Here is a 23,147-nt window from a genome sequence, read left to right as displayed (position 1 = left end):
CTGGGTGGCTTTGGGCCATTCAGTTTCTCACAGCCGTAGGATGGAGGTTACGATAAACCACTTCTGAAAAACCCTGCCAAGAAAACTACAGGGATTTATTGAACTGAAGGGGAAAAAATCTATGCAATTATCTATTAGCAGCTTCCAGATTCATCTGGTTACAATACCAGAAAACAACTTCTAAACTGAACAAGGCACCTATCATTGAAACTTGATAATGAAAATACCGTAGAAAGTGAAATGTAAAACAGTGTTAAAAGCAGTTAGAAGAATCCTACATGGCCGATTCTGTGAGACAGCTGATGAGACTCAACAGAGAATAAAGGTACTTGATGGGAAGCTGAGTTAATGTAGTGGGTTTGTTGATTTTTCCTGTTTTTCCTTTTTTGTGTGTATGTCTTGGGTTTTTTTTTTTTTTTTTTTTTTACTATTTCTCTTTTTTTGTTTTTCCTTTATTTTTCATCTTTTAACTTTAAAGTTAGTTGGTTTTAATATACTCCAGTGCTTGATAAAGAATTATGCCGGGTATGGGACCTGGGAAGTCGTAAGGGGGTTAGAGAGGGGGGTATACCGGGGGGAGGGGGGGAGGGGGGAAATACAGTTTCAATCTTCAGAACAATAAGAATGCACTTGTATACTGTTGCTCTCTTTTCTTTTTTTTTCTTTTTCTCTTTTATTTTCTCTTTTTTTTATTTTTCTTAATTTTAGTGCAAAATATAAACTGAATAGATTAATGAATTGTAGAGATACACCAAAGTGAGGAGTAGAGGGAAAGAAGAGGGAGAAGTAAAGAGGGAGTGAGAGGGGAATGTAAGGAGGGTGAGATGGAGGGAAGGGGAGATGTCTGAGGGGGAAGGGAAGTAGAAGAGGGGAATGTTGGAGGGGAGAAATGAAAGTTGGAGGGGGAGAAGAAAGGGTGTATGGGGGATCGAAGTGTTATGTTGGTTTTTCATGGTGGAAGATTTATTGATTTTTTTTTATTATGCACAGTATATAAGTGATTGTATAAAATGAAATGAAAATGAAAATGAAATAAAACAGTTTAAAAAAAAAAGAATAAAGGTACTTTTGGAATCTGGATAGCACTATAGCAGAAAGAGAGGTCAGTGAAGAGAGTTTGCATTAAAAGAAGTATTGCATTTGAGTCTTGGAAGGTTGATTTGCAAAATGTTTATCTAATTTCAGCCCAGAAGTCAGCTGTCATATTATCAATACACTCCAATAAATCACTACAGGGATAATTATTATTCATGGCATTATTTAGTTTTAGATGGTTTTATTTCAATACACAGAAAATGTTATTTTAGGGCCACAATAAAAATCCATCTTCTCCAGTTTGGCTTCCTCCAAACAGTCAAGTTGATTGAAGATGCTGGGAGTGACAGTTCAATTTACCCAGAGAATACTGTATTGAGAAAATCTAAATAGGAAAGTAGAAAGGAACTCTGGCAGAGAAGTCAGATCCTTGGAGTTGCTGGAGGCTGTATCATGTCTGTTAAATGATCTGAGTTTCCTGTGAAGCCTAATGGTGTCAGCTACATATCCATCTTGTAACATTGATTAAATAATACAACAATACAATAGCAGAGTTGGAAGGGACCTTGGAGGTCTTCTAGTCCAACTCCCTGCCTAGGCAGGAAACCCTATACCGTTTCAGACAAATGGCTATCCAACATCTTCTTAAAGACTTGCAGTGTTGGGGCATTCACAACTTCTGGAGGCAAGTGTTCCACTGATTAATTGTTCTGACTGTCAGGAAATTTCTCCTCAGTTCTAAGTTGCTTCTCTCCTTGATTAGTTTCCACCCATTGTTTCTTGTTCTACCCTCAGGTGCCTTGGAGAATAGTTTGACTCCCTCTTCTTTGTGGCAACCCCTGAGATATCAGAACACTGCTATCATATCTCCCCTAGCCCTTCTTTTCATTAAACTAGACATATCCACTTCCTGCAACCATTCTTCATATGTTTTAGCAGATATCGCTGTTATTGCCTGTACACACACACACACACACACATCTAATTTTGGGATTTTAAAAAAATCCAACACACTAAGTATAATATGCAATTTGTATTTTGAGATATTCTTTTACATTTCTTTGCTTCTGAGGTTTAAATAACTTTTCAGAAAAAACAATTGGCAGAATCCTTGGTGCTCTCTGAACTTGAGGGTTTGCTTGCAGGTATCTCATTACCCAATTAGATAGCATCTTCAGTGTGAGTGAATGTGGGGTTAGTTCAGTGGTAGCATTCAAATAATTTAACAACCGATTCTCTGCCCTAATGATTTCTTCCAATAACCAGTTCACCAAATTGCTCAGATGCGAACTGGCTGAATCCCACCACTAGGTTAGATCCCCTACTTAAATACGGTAGCCTGCCCTGTCAATTTCTAATCAAGAAACTACCAAAGATAAATCCACACCAAAGTTTGCTTGCATGTATATAGATCAGGGGTGTCAAACTCACATTATCACATGACGTGTTGGGACTTTTTCCCCCCTTCGCTAAACTGAGCATGGTCACCCGTGAGCTGGGAGTTTGACAGCCCTAATATAGATTCTTCATAGTAATGGAAAGATTATTACTTTCAAATCTAAACTGACCATAATAATCTCTGACTGTAGGAAGGGTTCATTTAACAGGAAAGGAGCAACAGCTGTTGCCAAAGTACTAATAAAACCACAAATTAGAAGAATAGTTGAGACCAGTGCAATTTTAACTCGTTTTCTTGTTTGAAAAAAACTTTTCTTAAACAATATTCTACAGTATACAGCAATTCCCTATTACTTTTCCTACTTTTTGAGGATTATAGAGGCAATGGTTTTTTGTTTTTTTAAAAAAATGAGTCTTGCAAAGTGTCATGTACATTATATGTGGACTCCATGCCCATACAAATATTTGCTGCAGAGCGCTGCTTTCTATAAAAAGACAAGCTGTTCATTACATATAAACAAACTCATAACGTTAAGTAATAGAATAACAATAAATAATGAAAACATTTTTTATTTGTACTCTATTTGTACTGTACTTGGAGCTTATCAACCACAGCTTTGCCCTTCAACTTGGTCCAACTATGAGCAGCCGCACACACCTGAAATATTCACTACCATATTCACTTGTCCTGCATATATTTATTCCCACATTATCATATTCCTCTTGCTTCCCATCTCAGATTTCCTTTTTTAGCTTGTTCGTACTTTGTTTTCAGAGATCTTCCCTTTTTGCTTTTTCAGCTCCTGTGCTGATAACATACTGCCAGTTCTATCCCCATCTCATCAGCTTTGCACAGCTATGTGACTAGTTACACCATTTATTTTTTTAATTTCAGATGTGCATAGCTAATAAAAAAAGCAATTCGTAAGAATTCATAGTATTTATAGCATGGCACTTTAATAAGCAAGATTTAAGAAAACTCCTTGTAGGCATCAACCCTACCACTATATGGCAGGGGAATAACAAGAGGGAGAAAAAAAGAACTATTTCCCCATGGTAATTGGTTACTGTGTGTGTCTTCACTAATATCAACTATCCTTTCAAAAAGACAGTGTTAACATATTTCATGGTCCTATTTATAAACTCATCTCTACTCTGAGAATTAATCACAAATAAGAAAAGCAGCAGAGACTTTACAGTATTTAGAAGAGAGTTCATTCCAGAAATAACTGTGTACTTTAGAAATGTATTACATCAGTGGTTGTCAACCTTTTCTTCACTATGGACCTCCTTTAAATACCTTTTGTGGCCATGGACCACCAAGACTTATCTCAAGGTTTAAATCATAACTTTCTTTAAACCTTCACGGACCCTGTGACAACACTGTGCCCCCCCCCTGTGGTCTACAAACCACAGGTTGAGAACCACTGTATTACATTATAACGTATTGTATCATATTGTGTTGTATTCATATCATATTTTATCACATCGTATCGTATCATATCTCAGTAGGATGATGCATAGTGTTCGAATTTGAAGATGAAAAAGTGGTTTGGAAGAGACGTGGGCATGCATGCCAAAGTGATTAGCGCTGTATTTCTTCTTGGGTTTACAGTACCCAGTGATTGTGTGAACCAAAGAAAGGCTGAAAGGAACTCTGATTTAGGACTGTAGACATTGGTAAAATGTGTAGTCAGGAATTTGCGTTAGGATTTGTTTTCTGCTTCTGTCTTATACCAAGTATAAGCTATGGTATTGTGGGGATACTTTCAGTTATATTTCAGCCTGCATTCAAAGAATATAGTTTTTTCTTGTGATCTGTAATAATAATTTGGAACCTTTCAGGCTCTTTCCAGAGATTTGCAGTGGAAGGCTCTTCAACTATAGCAATGGCCTATCTGGAACACTGCATTTACTTTTCAATCTTTTTTCTTCACAACCTGTAAGCTGCTATAGCAGTGATACCTAACCTTTTTGTTGTTAGGTGGGTGCCAAAAATGCAAGTGCACCTTCACAATAGCGCACGTGCATGCCGGCACCCATAAGGTAAAGTGCCCCCCCCCATGTGCATGCGCACACAACCCTCCCCCCTCCCCCCCCAACGTGCTGCACTGCTTGCCTTTAAGCTGAGCTTAGTATTTCCTCCGGGGAGGGGGAAGACATTTAACTTTTTGCCCTCCCCAGACTCCAGGAAAGCCTCAGGAGCCTGGGGAGGCCAAAAAACGGGCCCAATGGGCCTACTGAAACTTATGGTAGGCCCATTGGGTCCATTTTGCGCCCTCCCCAAGCTCCAGAGGCTTTCCTGAAGTCTCGGGAGGGCGAAAACGGCTTACCCTGGCCCTCTAAAAGGCTGAAAATCAGCTGGCTGGCACACACATGCGCATTGGAGCTGATGGCCCACATGCCAGCAGATACAGCTCCACGTGCCACCTGTGGCACGCGTAACATAGGTTCGCCACCACGGTGCTATTGCTATGTCTTTGGGGGCAACTTTTTGTAATTATGTTATTTTATAATGAATGTATACATATTAAAATTTTTAAAAAATTACATGTTATTATTTTTCGAATGTTTTCCTTTGTTTATCTCCTGTAAGATTGGTTTTTCAAGGGGGGAGAATTGGGGGCTGAATTCTTTACTTCCCACACTTACGTACTACATAGCCAAGAAGTGGAACTATAGAAATTATTTCAATTTTTGCCTTTTGATTTTTAAAAGGCACGGAATATGGCATTTCTGTCTCTTACACATACCGGAGTTAGGGGATAGATGGAAGACAAGTATTGGGGAAAGAAACAACCAAGCTGCTACCTAAAGTAGGAAGTAGATCCAAGAATATGAAGTCCGAAAGATTGGAGGTACCAAACTATATTTTGGTACCTCCAATCTTTCATCTTATGGTTGCAGTCGCTACAGTTATATCTTATCATACAATACAATGAAAGAACCAGAGGATGTAATGGGCAAAAATTTTGTTTTCTAATCAAACCAGTGAACGTGCATCAAAAGATGATCTTAGGCTGCGCTAATAATTAACCTTTTTATCGCACTTGAAAATAAAAGCAAAACTATATATTTAGCCACAGAAAAAAATGAAATAGGGATAGTTGTTTTGCATGCTTCTGAACTATATGGTTGGTTTGCACCGAATAATTAGGGTCACTTTCCCCCTAGCTAGAGAGAAAAGCTGGTGTTCTTATCATTTCCACACTAGATGGTAATGGCATATTCAGCATTAATGTAGCAAACAAAAATATGAAGCACATGGATTATTATGATGAGATTGAATAAATTAAAGTAACGTCTGTCTGTCCACTGTAGGTTTGAATAACTGTAGAGAAAGCTGATTAAACCAAACTTCCTCAAGCCTGGTAATCTACAGATAAATTGGGACATTTGCATTGGAATTTGGGGAGCAGTAATATTTTGTACATTTGGATGGTGCCAGAATGCGGAAAGCAGGATTATACAAACAAGAGTTACCAATCCCAATAATTCTACTCACCCTTTCAAGATCCTGTCTAAGGTGTGTGAAGAGCTTCAAGCGTCGGTACAATACATCCTGCTCTTGCTGAGCCAAATTATCCACTTCATCTGTCTTGGGCATCAGTAGTGGCTTGTTATAATTGGCTTTTCTCTTCATTTTCCAGTACTGATAGACAAAATCAACTAGCCACTCAGTCAAATCAAGGTTCTCAGCCACTTCAGAAGGTTTCACAAGGTCATAGAAGTCCTCTTCCAACTGTTGGAGCTTCTGTTTTCTCAGTGTTATCTTTTCCAGGTCTAGTTTACCTTGATCTGCCTCCATCCGTGTGTCATCTGGTGGCTTGGTGGCACCAGTGCTATGCTCAAGACAGAATGACTTGAACTTTACCTCATCGTTTTCTGCTAACAGTGTCCGCATGTCCAAATTGTGCTCAAAGGCACATGTTACATGGAAGGCTGTGATGCAGGAAGGCATGGAACACTAGAATGGGAAAGGAAAGAGAACAAATGCTTGAATAGCCGCTTGGAACATTGCACATAAAATATTGTCAACTGGTAACATTTTTGCAAGATCTCAATATAAGCCTGAGAGGAATTACCAACAAAAACATGAGGAGGCAGAAAAGAATGGAAAGTACTGTATTCTCATTAGCTTTCACATTGGCATTTTCTTGAGGTGATGAAGAAATACCCCACATGCATTTGCACCAACCGTTTAAGCATTGAGAAATATCTTGTTTATATGCTGCCTTGCTGCTCTCATTATTTTTATATCACATAACTATTTCTCATGGGATCTATTTGATTTGCTGAGACATAATTAAATTATTCAATATAGACAAACCTCTGTCTTGTTTTAACCGATCCACTGTATGTACTTCAGTATGATCAGATTAAGTGTTCATTGTTTGATAGCCTTCTGTGATAACATAACATATGAAATATAATGAAAGATTCATTCAAAAGGAGGAGGATAACCATGCCCTGTGGGGCAAGATGGAACAAATACACTGATACACTGCTCCAGCTTTTAAAATGTGCACTGTGCTGCTAAGGAGAGGCATACTTATTCCCCACTAAGAAGCCAATTATAGAGCCTAAGTATCTATAATTCATTTTCTATGGTATATCATAAAGGTAAAAAATACATACAAGGAAATACAGCCTTCCAAAGTTTGACCAATAATGATAAAGCAATTTTATTTCCTTCCTCACCAGCACCTAGCTCTCAGTATAGCAGTTTTTCAGAGGCTATTTGTTACAGTTTGATTAATTTCATTTATAGAACTTCAACTAATTAGCCCATATACTGGACAAGATGTCAGTCGGGGCACAGTACATGTTAAGGCTGGGTGAAAACACGGTCAACTTTATTGGGATCATAACATAGCAAAAGCAAGAGGTTCTACCTGGATGCCTCCCATTAAAGAATCAAGGGGGAAACTTGGATTGGCTTCTCTGTGCAGTCTTTCCATGCTTTGTGCAGCTACATGGAAGGGACTGATACATCAAAGGCTCAGGCCTAAAATCTCTCTCTCTCTCCCCTCCTTCCCTCTCTCCATCGATTTATCTGGAACAGCATGATTTAGCCCCATGATGGCAAACCTATGGCACACATGCCACAGTTGGTACACAGTGCTCTCTGTGGGCACGCGAGCCGTCACCCCAGTTCAGGTCAGCCGCATATGTGCATGTGCATCCCGCTGGCCAGCTGATGTGGTATTAATGGCAGACGGCTCCATGGTCACGCCAATGTACTTGGCAGTTGGGAAGATGGGCCTTCTGTCATATAGGTAGTCCTCAACATATGACTGCAATGCAGCTGGCAGTAAAGCTGCTTGGCCACATAACTGACCAATTTTGCGAATCTTTTTTGTGCCGGACATTAAGTGAATCCACAGTCATTAAGTAAAGCAACTATTTGCTATGGGTAGCACCGTGATGGCGAACCTATGGCACATATGCCACAAGTGGCATGCAGAGCCATATCTGCCAGCATGTGTACCGTCAGCTCCAGTGCGCATGCCGGCCAGCTGATTTTCGGCCTTCTGGAGGGCTGGAGGAAGCTGTTTTCGCTCTCCCTAGGCTTTAGGAAAGCCTCCAGAACCCGGGGAGGGTGAAAAATGGGATCAAGGGGCCAACCGGAAGTTCGGAAATGATCCGTTTCCAGATTCTGGAGGGTCAGAGGAGGCTGTTTTTCGCCCTCCTCAGGCTCTGGAGGCTTTCCTGAAGCCTGGGGAGGGTGAAAACTCCCCCCAAACACGGGGAGGGTAGTGTGTGCATGTGCAGGGGGGGGGTCATGCATGGATTCGGAGGGGGGGGGGCTTCGCACATGCACGGGGTTACGTGCACATAGGTGCAGGTGGGCTGGGAGCATTGCATTGTGGGTGTGGGGCATGCATGTGGGCGCTATCGCGTGTGCGCACAATTTTGGCACACATTTACAAAAAGGTTCGCCATCATTGGTGTGGGATTTTGTCAAAAACTGAAAGTGCTGGATTTTGGCAAAACTATTGTAAAACACAGTCACGTAACTGCGAAACACTGCTGATGTCCATAACTACAGCCATGTTGTCAAACACTCAAAATCAGGTCATGTGACCGCAGAAGGGGAACTTCAAAACTGATTATAACTTTGAACAGTCACTAAGCACCTAGTTGTACGTCAACACCTACCAATCATTATTTGCTACTATTCCTTTTAATCTTTAAACTACAGTTTCTTGATTATTGCTTTGCAGGGTATAAGTTTATGAAAAAAAATATGAATATTTTCCCCCAGAAACTTATAATATACCTAACTTTTCCCTGTTTCTTCCCTTTGAGATGAGAGATACACACACAACATGCGTACATGTCCTTAATTAACATTAATTTAAAAATGGGAAAAGTGACTTCAATTTCTTCTGGGCCACTATCTTTTAAAATAAATGGATTAAGGCTTACTGCATTGAGAAAAGAGAATTTAAAAAGTCAATATATTTTTGAAACTTAAAGTGGTTTTGTGAAAGTCTTCCGCTAGATTCCCCTTTCCAGGTGACAAAACCTAAGGCACCATTTCCTTTGAACAGAACAGGTATATTATATACTGTAATCCCTCTGCCTCTTCCAAACCTCCTTCTCTTCATCAACTGGTTTTTAATGGCTCAGAGTGTCACGTAATTATTCAAGCCGTAACCCATATGAAATCAGTCTATTCTAGCTGTTAATGCCAGTTAAACTGCAGTAAGCAGCTATTACTGTAGGCAGCACCCTGAATGGCTTACATAACCAGGATCTTATAATTACCAAAATGCTAGCTCTGGCTTTGAGTGATTACATTATCACCCAGGATACTGAGAAGTTAAGTATGAGAGCTGATATTTCAGGGAAAAGGAAGAGTAATTATATGGAAAGTTTTATATATCCGTTCTTGTGGTTTCATTTTTGCTTCAATGATCCTCCAAAGCATTTTTCTGCTTTGCTGAACTCCAAAAATCACCGTAGGAGAATATGAGGCTGGTATGAAGAGTGTTATTTCCCATATTTTTCCTTCATAACTTTTTCTATACAAAGTAGTCCATTGCTTTTGCTTTATGTACTTGGAATCTGACACAATTAAACAAGCCCCGAGTTAACTGTTAAATATTAAAGATTTCAAATTGCCTTTTAGAGCCAAGGTATGAGGAATCCACAGCATGGGAAGGAAGCTCAGGTAAAGATAAAAACAGTGATTTAAAAAAAATTTTTTTTAAAGATTCATAAAGCAAAGTTGCTTGGTTATGATGTGGTTCATTGTAGGAATTCCTATGTGACTCAAAGAATCAAAAATATGTTGAAAAGATGCAATGCCACTTTCCCCCCCTTGTTCTTACTGCATTTTGAGGTTGCAGGAAGTTGCCAACTATAAAACAGCTCCGATTGAGTTTTCTTATCCAGTAGCCAAAGCCGTAATTTTATTGCATATCTGCCAATGGAGGCAATTGTGTTTATATTGGAATATCCAGGGGTACTTTAAATTGGAAAGATCCTTTGTGCTGCTATGTGGACAAGAAACAGGCAAGGTAGTGAGATGAAAGCTGTGCAAGAAAATATTTTGTCTCTACTACAGTTTTCAAGTTACAGCAATAAATGACTCAATCAGTCCCATCCCCCTACTTGCCTTCGCTATTTGCGTCACAAACAGTATTAATATCATTCTTAAATTGTTTATGGCTTTTGCTGGAACAACAGCCTACACAATGCCCTTTTACATAGGAAAGATGATCCATGCTACCTTAGAGATAAAGTAAATAGAATGCCACCCATCCAGGGTTTCGTTTGACAGATGGCAAGTGGTTCTTATCAGGGACTCTGCCCAAAACACACACAGGAAATAATTAGTAAGCCAGGCTAATGGGTCAAAAACAAAGAAATACCTGTTCAACCTTTGGTATCAAAGAATGCTATTAAAGGGAGAGTGAAGACATTATTGATGCATTCTTTTTTGACCCACAACCCAGACTAGCAGAATGAAACTGTACAGCCGGGCAAGGGAGAAAATCCTGAAAGAGAAAACGAACTAAGTTACATGATAATGTGCGCACACACTAACAGGAATAAGATAAACCACAGGGTTAGCTAAGCCTGTGTTAAAACATTCATATTTGAATGTTCTAGTCAAAGAGGACAGCAATGATTGGCTGATAAACCTATATATATTTATTCATATATGCAGTTCAGGATAACAAGCCCTATAGAACTGAAGCTTTTTTGGCTAATCTTATGCTTACAGTATTTTGTTTTCTTAGTTTCAACAGTTTCATGTAATATGCTTAATCAATAGTTAAATAGCAACCAATGCAGAGCCTTCAGTAGCAATGTTTTCTGTCTGTGTTCATGTGTATATAAAAATATTCTACTGAAAGATTCCATAACCAACCTAGTTGGAAGTCTATGAACCACTTACAAGGAAATTCTAGACAAGACTGCTGTACAATCACCCAATGTACAAATAACAGAAACAGAATTTAACTGTTTTGGTAGGATGGCCAGAAACTACTAGGGAAAGGCAGTCCCTAAGATACTCATGTCCTAAGCCACATAGGTCTTTTAACCAGCACATTAAATTGCACTTAGGAATCTATTGGTAACCAATACAATTGCAACAGCTGTGATGTATCATTGAGACTGTCCACTGAGCATGCCTGCTGCCGATTTCTGGAGTACTTGAAGATTCCAGATGGTCTTAAGGGCAGCCCCGGGGTACAATGTGTTACAGTAATTTAGTGATGATAAGGACATCAGTGGCCACTTTTCACTACATTCTGTTCCTAATTTTGTTCAACGTAAGGCCACGACTGGTTCTTCGGGAGTGTAGCTGTGCAACACTCTTCCTGGTGATGATTTCCACTTGCTCTTTGAGCATGAGCCAAGGAGGACATTCTGGGGAAACACAACCCCATCAAGAATTAGGATTGATATAATCAGAGAATCAGACAGCTTCCAAATCAATAGCAACTCCATCTCATTTGGGTTGAATAAGAGCTTTGCTGCCCCTGCCTTCAAAAAGGGGAAAGGAAAATTCAGGGAATTACAAATCTGGTAAAGATTAATGCTGATTTATGGGCAGCTAAAGATCTCAAGGGCATATGGGTATCTTGGAAAAGTAAAGAAAGTGCCTTTCATCTCTTCTCCCTACACTCTTTCTTAAGGCCAAGGGATCATAAAATAAAGAAAAACAAAGCTTCCTCTTCTTTCTTGGCTTGTAATGGATATATCTACACATTTTTCCCCAACAGGATTTATTACTGAACAACACAGCATCTTCTGGTTTGAACATCACTTTATACACAGGGAAAGGAAAGTAAGGGAGTAGTAGTCAGGAAACAAGTAATCTCCAGGCTATCCATCTATCTCACTCCAGACAGAACTGAGATTAACAGTAGAATCTTATGTTCTAGGAACTCCAGCAAAAAGCCTTAGGATATGAAGTGAGTCTCCTATGCCGAAATATCACCACAGTAGAGCATTATGTGATGTTAGTGCAATTCTGGCCACTGGAAATGGATACCCCTGGCATCAACATGAGATTAGTAAGACTCTAATTTATCTCACATCATATTCAAGTCCCTGCAAACCATATAACTTTATCTGGCAAGTCATGAAGCATTTATTTCTACATTGTCTTTATTACATTTATAAGCAATTCAAGGCGGCAAACATAACCACCACACCTTCCTTCTCCTGTGTCCCAAAGGTGCTTTTCAAAAGGCAACTGGATTTTCTTGCCCCCCCCCCTGAAAACAGTTTCTAGCAAGAACTGAAAAAGCTTCTTGAGTGAGAAGTGAAACATTTTTTAAGGGGGAGGGGAAACCCTAATAAAGTTCAGTTGCTTTTGAAAAACACCTTTGAGACAATCATGATTTAGATGATTGAGAATCTCCACAGACTTTATTCTCATATTTTCTCCCACAACAATATCCCTGTGAGCTGGGTTGGGCTGAGAGAGGGTGACTGGCCTAAAATATTCCAGCTGGCTTTCATGGTTAAGATGGGACTTGAACTCATGGTCTCCTGGTTTCTAAACTAGTGCCTTAACCCCTAGACCAATCTGGTTCATATGCAAGTTATGAGTTATTCTGAACTCAAAAAACCAAAATGCATTTTCCCTACTTGCTCCCAAGAACTCTGAGTACAGTGAAGATCTGCAGCCAATTATGAATCATCACATGATGTTAGATGATTCTAGCTGCACTTCTTTAAGGTTGCAGATAATTTAGTTATAGCTTTGCAAGATGTTTGACAAACAGTTACATGTCATTGATGCCTTGGAGCAGTGAGATGATACTTCCTGCTTTGCTTTCAGAGCTTTCATGTGGCATATTATTTCCTTAATATTAATGGACAGTCACTGGGGATGCACAAATTAATATTTTTCCATATCATAATATTTAACTCTCATTTATTATGGGTACTTTGTCTATATATTGGTCAAATGCTATTTTCTTACTTTCAGCCATTGTATATTTGTGCTTTTACTAGCATAACGTCTCCCCAATTTTTATTTAAATATAATTAGCCAGTCCCTTTTGGATAGTTGCTCTTTTAACCACTCATATTGATTTCTTCAGAATTATATCCACTTTGTGCTAAGCTCTGTAGCTTTTCCTAAGCTTCAAAAGTTTTGATAGCTGTCTCAAATAAGGTTTCAGTGACAACAAAGATTATTCCAACTCAAACCCAAAGGAGAAAGTTGCATTTTAAAATTCATCTGGATAAACAAATCCAGAAGAAGGTGCTGTATCACCACAATGCCAGGGAATTTGCAATCCTAATGGAGTGGGAGGGTATGCAGATTGAATTGAATTTATTTCTAAATTCCAGATTAGTGCTTAGTCATTGCTTAAACATTTAAACAAATGAATCATCCACATATTTCTTCTTCTTTGCAATAACGTTCAACTTGTACAAGATTTAGCACTGACCAATAGCCTTGCTGGCAATCTTAATGAAAACTGACGGACTGTGGGTTTCAACAGAAGAATAACAGTTTGTTTTCCATTTCAGATAACTTTTCATGCAAATCCATTCAGTTTCAAAACCAAGATGTGAACCAGAACTAAGAGGATGAAATCTTGGAGAAAACATACTCCTCCCGCCCCCCCCCCCCCGCCAAGTGTAGCTGATTTCTTTGCCCTTCCGTTCTTTGAAAGCAGCTGCCTTGGTGACAAAATATCTCCATCTGGCAGTGTGAATAAGCAGATCCACCAAGAACCGTCAGAAACGGAACTGAATCAACATTGGGGAGATTTAAAGAAATGCATTCAAGTTTTCATTTCAGGATAGAAATAATTTTAATGTTAATGAAACATATTCTAAGAAAGCAAGGCCTGGTATCAAAGATGACATTTCCATGGTACTTACAGAATCTTGCCAAAGACTTGTTCTGGGGTTGCAGTTAAAAAACAAACCTGGTTAATTAATTATCTTATTAGTTTGTCTGCCTGGTAGAAAAAGAGCTATCAGTCAGGCTGAGGCTTGCAAACAAATCTCTCTTACTGTGCTGTTAGTAGAGAACGCTGCCTGCAGAGATGCAGCAGACAGCATAAAGACACCATAACGACTCTTCTAGCACTAATCAAAGAACAACATATCATGTCTGGGAAAAGGTGTTTCAGATCTAGGGACTCAATTAAATGGTCTTTTTGCTGTATTCTAAGTTGAATGATTCTGTTGTTAACAAATCCAAGTGCACTGATTATTAATATGCTAAATAAAGGCAGCAGCACTGCTTAAATATTCTGAAAAGCCAGCAATAACAGACTTTTAAAACTGTTTTACTTATACTGCTGCCCAGTGAATCCAAACCTGCACAATATCTATAAAAACTGCAAGGTGATGTCATCATTTTTTCAAGTGGGCAGAGCACAAAAGAAAATGACCTGATTCTTGGATTTTCTTAGAATCAATTACTTACTTGAATGCAGGTTCCAGTACACTCCTTGCAAAGACTGCACGACAGAGCCCATCTGCTTGCTGGGATATGTGAAATTTTTGTAATTGGTTCCATTTTTTCAGGGCATCCAATGCTAACCTGAGAATAAGACAAAGCATACAATCAGCTTCTATATATTGTCTTGGAGAACAATGAATAGATTCTCCCTTAAGATGAATATCATAAAAGACATATTTGATACAAATCTCTGGGGACACTCATAGCACGATAACAATTATTTGGAATGTCCGAACTGATAACCAGTTATTGCTTAACTATAATAATGCTTCAAATTCTAGATTTGCTTAAATAATTTCATGCAATGGTATGAATGGTTTGTGGAAGATGTATCACACATGATCTAACTGAAGCCGATTTCATCCACACTCCATTCATTCTGTTTAGGCATAAATCACTAGGTCTCGTACTTCAGGAATCCATAAGGCACAGCTAACGTGAACCCATTTTGTTCCACTCCGGGTAGGTTTCAGGGCTCCCCCTCTCTTTGGGCAGAGTAAACACTTTGGCTGAACTCCCAGGGCGCAGGTCCGACAGAGCCAGTTTCCAAGGGGAACTTTTAGGATTCCATAGCAAGCCTAAAAAGAAATATAAGGACCAAGATTAGTTACTTATGTGATGAGCGCATATCAAGATGAATATATCTTATGATAAAGTACTATGATGCACTTTATGAATAAAATAACCTTATTAGTTTACAAATATTAAGTGTATGCGATTCCCTGTTCCCGCCTACCATTAATACTGGTATAATGTAATATTCCTCCCAAAAAATCTGATTAGGCAATTTTCTGAATGAACGAATGAGAATTGAAAGAGAGTGAGAGGAGGGGCAACACATTAACACATTATTCTTGCCCCTAAATTTCCATGACTGCCTGACCTCATTGCCTTAATCTTGAACTTTTGATCTGGACTTTTCAACTGCACAAGAAAAAAATTTATTTACCATCTTAATAGCAATGATATTGTTTGTTACCTTTTTTCCTATCAAATTCAGTACAAAACATTTTTCAAAGCTGTTTTCCATAGTCACAACAGAGACCTATTTTGTTAAGTAAAGGTTATTCAATTTTCTGGTTAAGTTTACAGATCATGATTGATTTTGACTTCATGTTATAATAGCGTGTGCAACAAGTTGTTAAAACAGATAATGGCTTAGTGCAATATATGTACTGAATGATAATAAAGAATCATAAATGAGTAGCTAAAGAGATACCAGATCCAGCAATTTGTGAATTAAAAAAAAGGGGGAGGGGGAAGACATTTAAAAAGAAGGAGAAATAGGGAACCTAGTCTTGTGGTCTTCCATTTCAGGAGCTACTGTGTTTCCAACATAAGAATTCCAGGACATCGTTGGCATCCCTGAATTTAACACACTTATTCCCTTAATATCACAACAAGCAGTGATGTATTAATCATTAAGCAGACTAAGCACGTCCTTAGGGCACCAGGCCCAAAGAGGGCACCACAAAGTTGAGAAAGAAAAAAAACAATGATGATTTGTACAGTATGTACAAATGAGGGGGCACAAGATGTGTCAGTGCTTAGGGCACCAATGAACCTTAATCCGCCACTGATGACAAGCAGTAAACTGGCCATAATTAACAACAAAAATATCATAAATATGCATCCAAAGATACCACTGAATGGTTAAGAAATGTAAAAGGCATCATCATCTGCTGTTGTTGATAAACAACGCAAGTTGAATGTCTCCTATTCTCCCTTTAGGCAACTCCTAAGGTTACCCAGAGCAGAGACTGGCTGTGGCAATCTCCAGAACGCTGCCTCTTCAATGTAGTTGTTGCTAGGATTTTTGCAGATATGGTAGTTCTAGGCACCTGCAAATACCCTAGACTTCCCAGAGATAAAAATGTAGGATAAATTGGTTCAGTCTTGAGAATGCTACGGGACATAGCACCTAGAATCTAAGAATGCTCTTTAAACAACATTGTTCTGGGCCTGGGTCAGTTTTCCTAACGTAAGGTACTCTTCCGATTCTATGAGTCAATGAATTTGAGGGAACTGTCCTTACTATCCAATCAGAGAGAGAACTGCTACTCACCTGATGCACACAGACGTTGCATTTGTCACAGAAAACCATCTCATTTCCATCTTCTCCTTCTGGTGAACGGCACACATCGCATACCACATCCTCATCATACTCTATCCCAAGGCCTTCTTCCGTCTCAATGGCAATGTTCATATTCTCATAGCACACAGTCTCCAGTTCCTCAAGCACTCTTTCCAAGGTGAATTCATCAATTTCTGGCTTTTCTTAAAGAGAAAAGGCAGCAACACTTTATTTACTTTCTATGAAGAGTCTCAAACTCTGTTGTGATAGATATTTGTTGACCATTAGGAGTCAATAGAAGAGAAATCCCGCTATTAGCATCAGTTTTCTAATAAACTGAGCATCAACCGTTTATACTTCTCTTCAATTTTAATTGAAATAAAGATATATGCAACGCAAATAGAGCAAGGAATCTCAGAAAGAAAATCCATGAATGATGATCTGAAGCTTAGCTGCTACAACTGAGGAGCACATACCCCTTACAGGTTCAACACTGTGCCTGAGCCAATATTAAGCACAAACAGGTAAGTAAGAGAACATTATATTCAGGTTTTCCTGGTCTCATAAGAACTATGGTGGCAGCATATTCTCTCCACTGAGCCAAAATATAATTTCTACAGTGGTGTTAAATAAACCCAGTGGCCGTGGTGCATGCTATAAATCAAGGTTTATGGCTTGGCAGATTGTGAAAACCAACCAATGGCCTTTCTTCTGCAAAATATGGTTCACAAACTATGGTTCAGTTTGACATTTGAGCATAATAAAATACGCCCACTAAAATTGGGTATCAGAAGTTCTTAAAAAGAAGCTTTTTCTTCTAAGTTAACTTCAATTTCAGCAGAATGCTCATTTTTTGCCAATCCTATCTTGTGGCTTATTCCCATTAAATCAGACTTATAAGTAACTAAAGCCAGACATTTGATTGCGGAAGTGCCTAATTCACATCGGAAATCATGGGTCTGGTATTATATCAAATCAGCCATCTTTGTAGAAATGACTTATAACTGCCACTTTGATTCCATCTACAATGCGGTATATAATAGTTCTGGTATGTTTAAAAGGTATTTTGTTAAGGATTCTGCATTCTAGTAAAGGGGAAAAGATAGCAAAGAACAAAGGAAAATAATTTTACTAGTAAAATAACTACTACTTTTGTCTAATCCCTGCAGTCTTCTTAGCAAGATTTCAGAAGTGATTTGCCCTTGCCTCCTTCCTAGTACTCAGAGAGGGTGACAAAGTCACCAAGCTGGTTTTGTGTCTAAGGCTGAACTAGACTCATGGTATCCCTGTTTCCAGCCTGATGTAAAATAATTATTAAATAGTTATTTACTGTATGTGGCTATGGTTTGTATTAAAGAAACTGTTAGTAGTTATGATGGGATATTATTTCCTCGGGGAAAAACAAGTTGCAGTCATGTTGTGTTCTCTTCTTGGCCTTTCAGAGTTAAGGCAACAGCACCTGAAAGCCCTTTCAAACACAATTGTCTCAAAAAGTATATGGTGTCTTACCAAACGTGTCTCTCAGCCCGAAAGAATTTGCTTATCTCTACTTTATCATAGTTAGTACTAGCATATCATTCCTCAAGTAGCGGGTCTCAAGGGATATACTGTGAGGGGTTATCCTTGTAATACACTGTATCTTGTTTAGGACATCTTGAAATCTTAACTGATCAATCAAATGATGGATATGCAAACGGAATCAAAATGAAATGACCAAAATTAAATCTAAATAGCACTTAGTACGAACCAAATTTAGTTGGAGGGTTGCATATTACTTCATAATAAGCAAGATCATAAAGGTGATTTTCTTTAGAGTTTACATTTTATATGAAGTGAGGTTTATCTATTACATCCACGATAAAATTAGTGGCTTAAATTGTGGTATTGAGTCAGCCAATCCAAGGCACTTAAAAACACAAGGATTATTTCTTTAGAGGCAGTATAACTGTAGCAAAAATCCTTTTCCTGTTACAGAACACCTTGTATATTTGGAGTCCTGGAGAACTGCTAATCTTTTGCTTCCTGTATGTTCCGAATATTTGTGATTTGTATTTAGAAAGCAAATTGGTGTGCGTGTATATTAATTTTACACGATACTTTTTTAAGACAGCGAACACTGTCCCTAGGAACATGGTGCTGAATTCATTATGAAGTGCTTGTTCATCCTCCCATTGTCAGTTTGCTGTCCAAACCTATTGCCTCCTCATCCTGTGTGTATGAAACAGAGACTTCTATGGATATGTAGCACTTGAGAAAGTATCTTGGCTATGATGAGATCCTACTCTCTGTCCATCAAACTACAAATTGGAGAGACAGCTTATGAAGAAAATTCCCTTCACCCTGCGCCCTTCGCTTTCTGTTTTGGACTCTCAGCTGCTCTCTCTTTATACCTCTCACACAATCCTACCGGATATAGATACTCAAATCAATATTTGCCTGGGGGAGATAATTATAAAACATTTTGTGGAAGAAGCTGAATATAAGCAAAAGGAGGCAGAGCATTTTTCTCCGCTGATTCTGATGAGGGGAGAGCCAAAGCTGCCACTTCAAACATTCTCTTTCAAGAATTCCTGGGGGGGGGGGATAGTGCCTCCAGGAATGTCATTAGACTCCTAAAAAAATACCCCCTGGAGAATGAGCGAGTAGGTAGGTAAATAATAAATAAATAACACAACTCAACCAATTGGTATTAATCTTGAGCAGACTCCATGAAAAACCTAAGGTTTTATTTTGGCCTGCAAAAATCTGGCTTTCAGATTCTGAAATACCCCCAGCAGATGAATATGTGGTGAAGATGACAGAACTAGAAGCAGTGGCTAAATTAACTTGATTAGAGAAAGATCAATAACTACATTTATCAGTGACTTGATATCCTTATGGACTTTTTGCTGAAAAAAAGGCTTTGAAGATTAGAAGAAAAAGTATCTTATGGAAAGAAGGAAATTATGGTGTAAGAGAGGGTAAAATACATCCTCTAAACCACTGATCCTCAAACTTTGGCCCACAGGCTGGATACAGCCCACCAATGCAAAGTATCTGGCCCACGGAGTGGTGGGATTCAGCCCCTCCCCTCACTGTCAGCCTTATCTTCCAGCGAGCATCCACTCCAGCTGCACTTCTGGTTAGTTATTTCACCGGTTGAGCTGCACTTCTGATCACACTGCTGCTGCTGAAGGTAAGGCCGAAGAGTACGGGGGGGAGGGCCAGCTGACTGAGAGGTGATCTCGCCAGTGCAACCATGTGATCCAGGGTTGGGGGGTGAGTAGGGGAGGGGCTGCTGCTGGTTTGAAAAGCAGCTCTGCTGCCAGCTTGTGAAGTAGTGCTTTAAAAATCTTTAAAAATGCTTTTAAAACAGCCTTTCAGGATGTTTTTCACAGCCATATTATCCAGGGCCAGTGGGTGAGTAGGGGAGGCGCAAGTGCAGCAAAGACAAAGGCAAAATGGACTGCTAAATTGGCCACGCCCCCAGTCACACACCCCAGGCAGTCCGGCCCAACAGTCTGAGAGACCATGAATTGGCCCCGTTTATAAAGTTTGAGCACCCCTGCTCTAAAATATATTTGCATTTATAACTTCTATCAAAAGATAAACTGCTTCTTTATAATCTTTTATTTTTTATTTCTTATTTATTCACTATTTCCCCTTATTTTCTGTGTTTCTTTTCTAATAGTTGTTTTTATCTGATAAAAAAAAATATTCGGTAAAATTTATATTTAAAAAAGTCTGGCTTTCCAAGAGGATTACCGGTTCTATGAAAGGGAAGACAATCTTTGAGCACTATATATCCAGCCTGAAAGACCAATTTGCATAAGCAACAGAGGTTTATTGCTAATGGCGCATTCAAATATTTAGTAAACAAACGAAGAAACAAAGACTTTTAAACATGGTAATTTAGCTAACTTGATGGAACTGGGCTTGCATCATAGCTGTTTGGTATTTTATTAAAAAGCAATAGATACATGGTATAAATAAACAATTAAAAGATGTTCAAGCAACTGAAAGGAAGGAAGCATGCTAATTTTTCCTAGGTGAAATAGGGACTACAGTGGTTGGAAGTAGCCTATTCTCTTTGTTCTGTAGCTATTATTCTTATCTACCTCACATGCAATCCCACAAGAATTGGGACCATAGTCTCTACTACTTTTCTTTAATTCATCCTTTATTTTCTGTCTTTATCTTCTTCTTGCAAAGAACATTAACTTTTTGAAAAACTTGAAATTGGAAAGAAAATAAATTTATGAAAGGTAATCCATTTGTTTTTGCAGCTTGTGAAAGAGCTTGGATAACTGTCTGGGAATGGGTGAGTTTTTACAAGAAAGAAGAAGAAGGGAGAGTTAAAATTGCACTGAAAAAAGATAAGCCTAGCTATCAGGGCCTATTCTTATTACAACACCTGGCTGTTCTTGGTGAAGGATTTTTTTTTTAACTAAAAAAAAACAAAAAAAACCCCTCACCATCCACAATATACTTGGACCTTGGGCAAAGGTACAAACTTCTTTATGAAACTTGATCATTTTTTTTAAACGTTTACACAAGGATATAGGGCGGTATGGCATCTTGCCTGTCTCTATTGGTCTGGGATTTAGCCAACACAATTACAAACCAGAATTCTTTAAGACTAGAATGGTTGGATCACAACATGCAGAGAAGCTTGACTGCAGCAGTTTTATTGCTGACAAACCTTTAGGAAACCAAGTTTGGCATTGAATCTTTGTGCAAGGTATCACCTTTTAGAAAATAATTTCACTAATATGATCCCCCCTATTTGCCTATACTGGGTGTAGCAGTACAGCATGCTTTGTCCTTCAACAGGTACACCCTCCTGGCTCAAAATAACATATTGTTCCAGCATCATTCCAAGGAGGGGGAAAGATAAGACTCACTGGCTATTTACGCTTATCTAAACAGAAGTCCTTTGTGCAATGGACAAAGATATAATTTATAATCTTTGTAAACAATCCCTTAAAGCATCATTTAATTTGGCATAGAACTTCAAAGTTCTTCTGAAGGCAGAATCAAAATATGCCCTGATGTGATAGCTTGTTTAATCTCCTAAGAATCATTCTGTGGAATTATCTTAGCCTTCCCTATCCTAAGGGGTGCGATGGCTCAGTGGTTAAAGAGGCTGAGCTTGTCAACTGGAAAGCGGACAGTCCAGGTTCAAGACCTAAGCGCCACACAATGAGGTGAGGTCCCATTCCTTGCCCCTGCCCACCTAGCAGTTCGACAGCATGCAAATGCAAGTAGATTAATAGGTACCACTTCGGTGGGAAGGTAACTGAGTTCCATGCGCCTTTGGCGTATAGCCATGGTGGCCACATGACCATGGAAAATGTCTTCAGACAATGCTGGCTCCCTCAGCCAAGGAACGGAGATCAGCACCGCACCCTAGAGTTGGACACAAATGGACAGGGAAATTTTTATCTGTATTTTTTACCCTATATCCTATTGGTATTTCTGTCTCAGCTTAGCTTTTCATCTTAGGCAAAGGGAAGAGAGAAGTGATACTTGAGAAAGTATAACTTGAAAGTGCTACCAGCACCTTGAAATGACTGCTTCCTGGTGAGAGAGCGAGCAGTACTGGTGGGTTTATGAGGAAGGGGTATTCCCCGAAATTCTTTAGCTGGATGGCAAGGACTGGAAGACTGGACCATACAGTGATATCTTGGTACTAGACTGCTTTAAAACTCAATGAATTTATTACTAGAAACATTCTGACCAGTGGTGGATTCAATTTTCTTTTTACTACCGATTCTGTGGGCATGGCTTGGTGGGTGTGGGAGAAAGATACTGTAAAATCTCCATTCCCTCCCCACTCAGGGGAAGGTTACTGCAAAATCCCCATTCCCTCCCGATCAGCTGGGACTCGGGAGGCAAAGAATAGATGGGGGTGGGGCCAGTCAGAGGTGGTATTTACCTGTTCTCCGAACTACTCCAAGTTTCTGCTACTCGTCAGAACTTGCTGAATACCACCTCTGATTCTGACCTGAAAATTTTACATCACTACTCGCCATTTGTTTTGTACTTGACAAACAAGCTACAACTTGTCAGTATTGGTTGCCTCACGACTAATACATTAATCCTTACGGGGAAAAATGTTTGATACTCATCGAAACCAATTAATGACAAGTACTAAGATACCATTGTATTTACAAGACAAAGGCTTCCCAGCTGTCTTCTATGGTACACTGACTGTACATATAAGTTGGTATCTCAGAGGAAGACTCAATATGACCATTTTCTATAGCTGACAAATTGTTAATGGCAGTGGTGAAATTCACATTTTTTAAACTACCGGTTCTGTGGGCGTGGCTTGGTGGGTGTGGCAGGGGAAGGATACTGCAAAATCTCCATTCCCGCCCCACTCTGGGGACAGCCAGAAGTGGTATTTGCCGGTTCTCCGAACTACTCAAAATTTCCGCTACCGGTTCTCCAGAACCTGTCAGAACCTGCTAAATTTCACCCTTGGTTAATGGTTAACCTCTTTCAGAAGAATACAGGCAGAAGCCTTGAAAAAAATTAGGATTTAGAAGACAATCTATTTACTTGAATGAGTTTAAATCTCTGGAGCCAAATGAACTGCAACCTAAAGTTCCAAAGGAGATAGATTAATGGCTGAGCTTTTATCTTTGAGAAATCCTGAAGAAGAGGAAGTAGGATAAAAACAAATTTTGCTTTACT

At 39.1% G+C, this 23,147-nt stretch overlaps 1 protein-coding gene across 6 annotated transcripts in view; it reads right to left on the bottom strand.

The window, feature by feature from the left end:
• The window catches only part of JADE2 (jade family PHD finger 2), a 196,641-nt gene that overhangs the window by 30,905 nt on the left and 142,589 nt on the right, over window positions 1-23,147 (bottom strand). For all 6 annotated transcript variants that reach the window (XM_032211899.1, XM_032211903.1, XM_032211902.1 and 3 more), the window contains 4 exons: window positions 16,458-16,669; window positions 14,803-14,970; window positions 14,357-14,473; window positions 5,939-6,400 (listed from right to left, as the gene is read on the bottom strand). In XM_032211899.1, the coding sequence (XP_032067790.1) occupies window positions 5,939-6,400; window positions 14,357-14,473; window positions 14,803-14,970; window positions 16,458-16,669 (959 nt within the window). The remainder of the gene's footprint in view (window positions 1-5,938; window positions 6,401-14,356; window positions 14,474-14,802; window positions 14,971-16,457; window positions 16,670-23,147) is intronic.

The sequence above is a fragment of the Thamnophis elegans genome, chromosome 2 (genome assembly GCF_009769535.1).
Source record: "Thamnophis elegans isolate rThaEle1 chromosome 2, rThaEle1.pri, whole genome shotgun sequence".
Taxonomy (NCBI): domain Eukaryota; kingdom Metazoa; phylum Chordata; class Lepidosauria; order Squamata; family Colubridae; genus Thamnophis; species Thamnophis elegans.
This window is presented reverse-complemented; position numbering and strand designations above follow the sequence as displayed.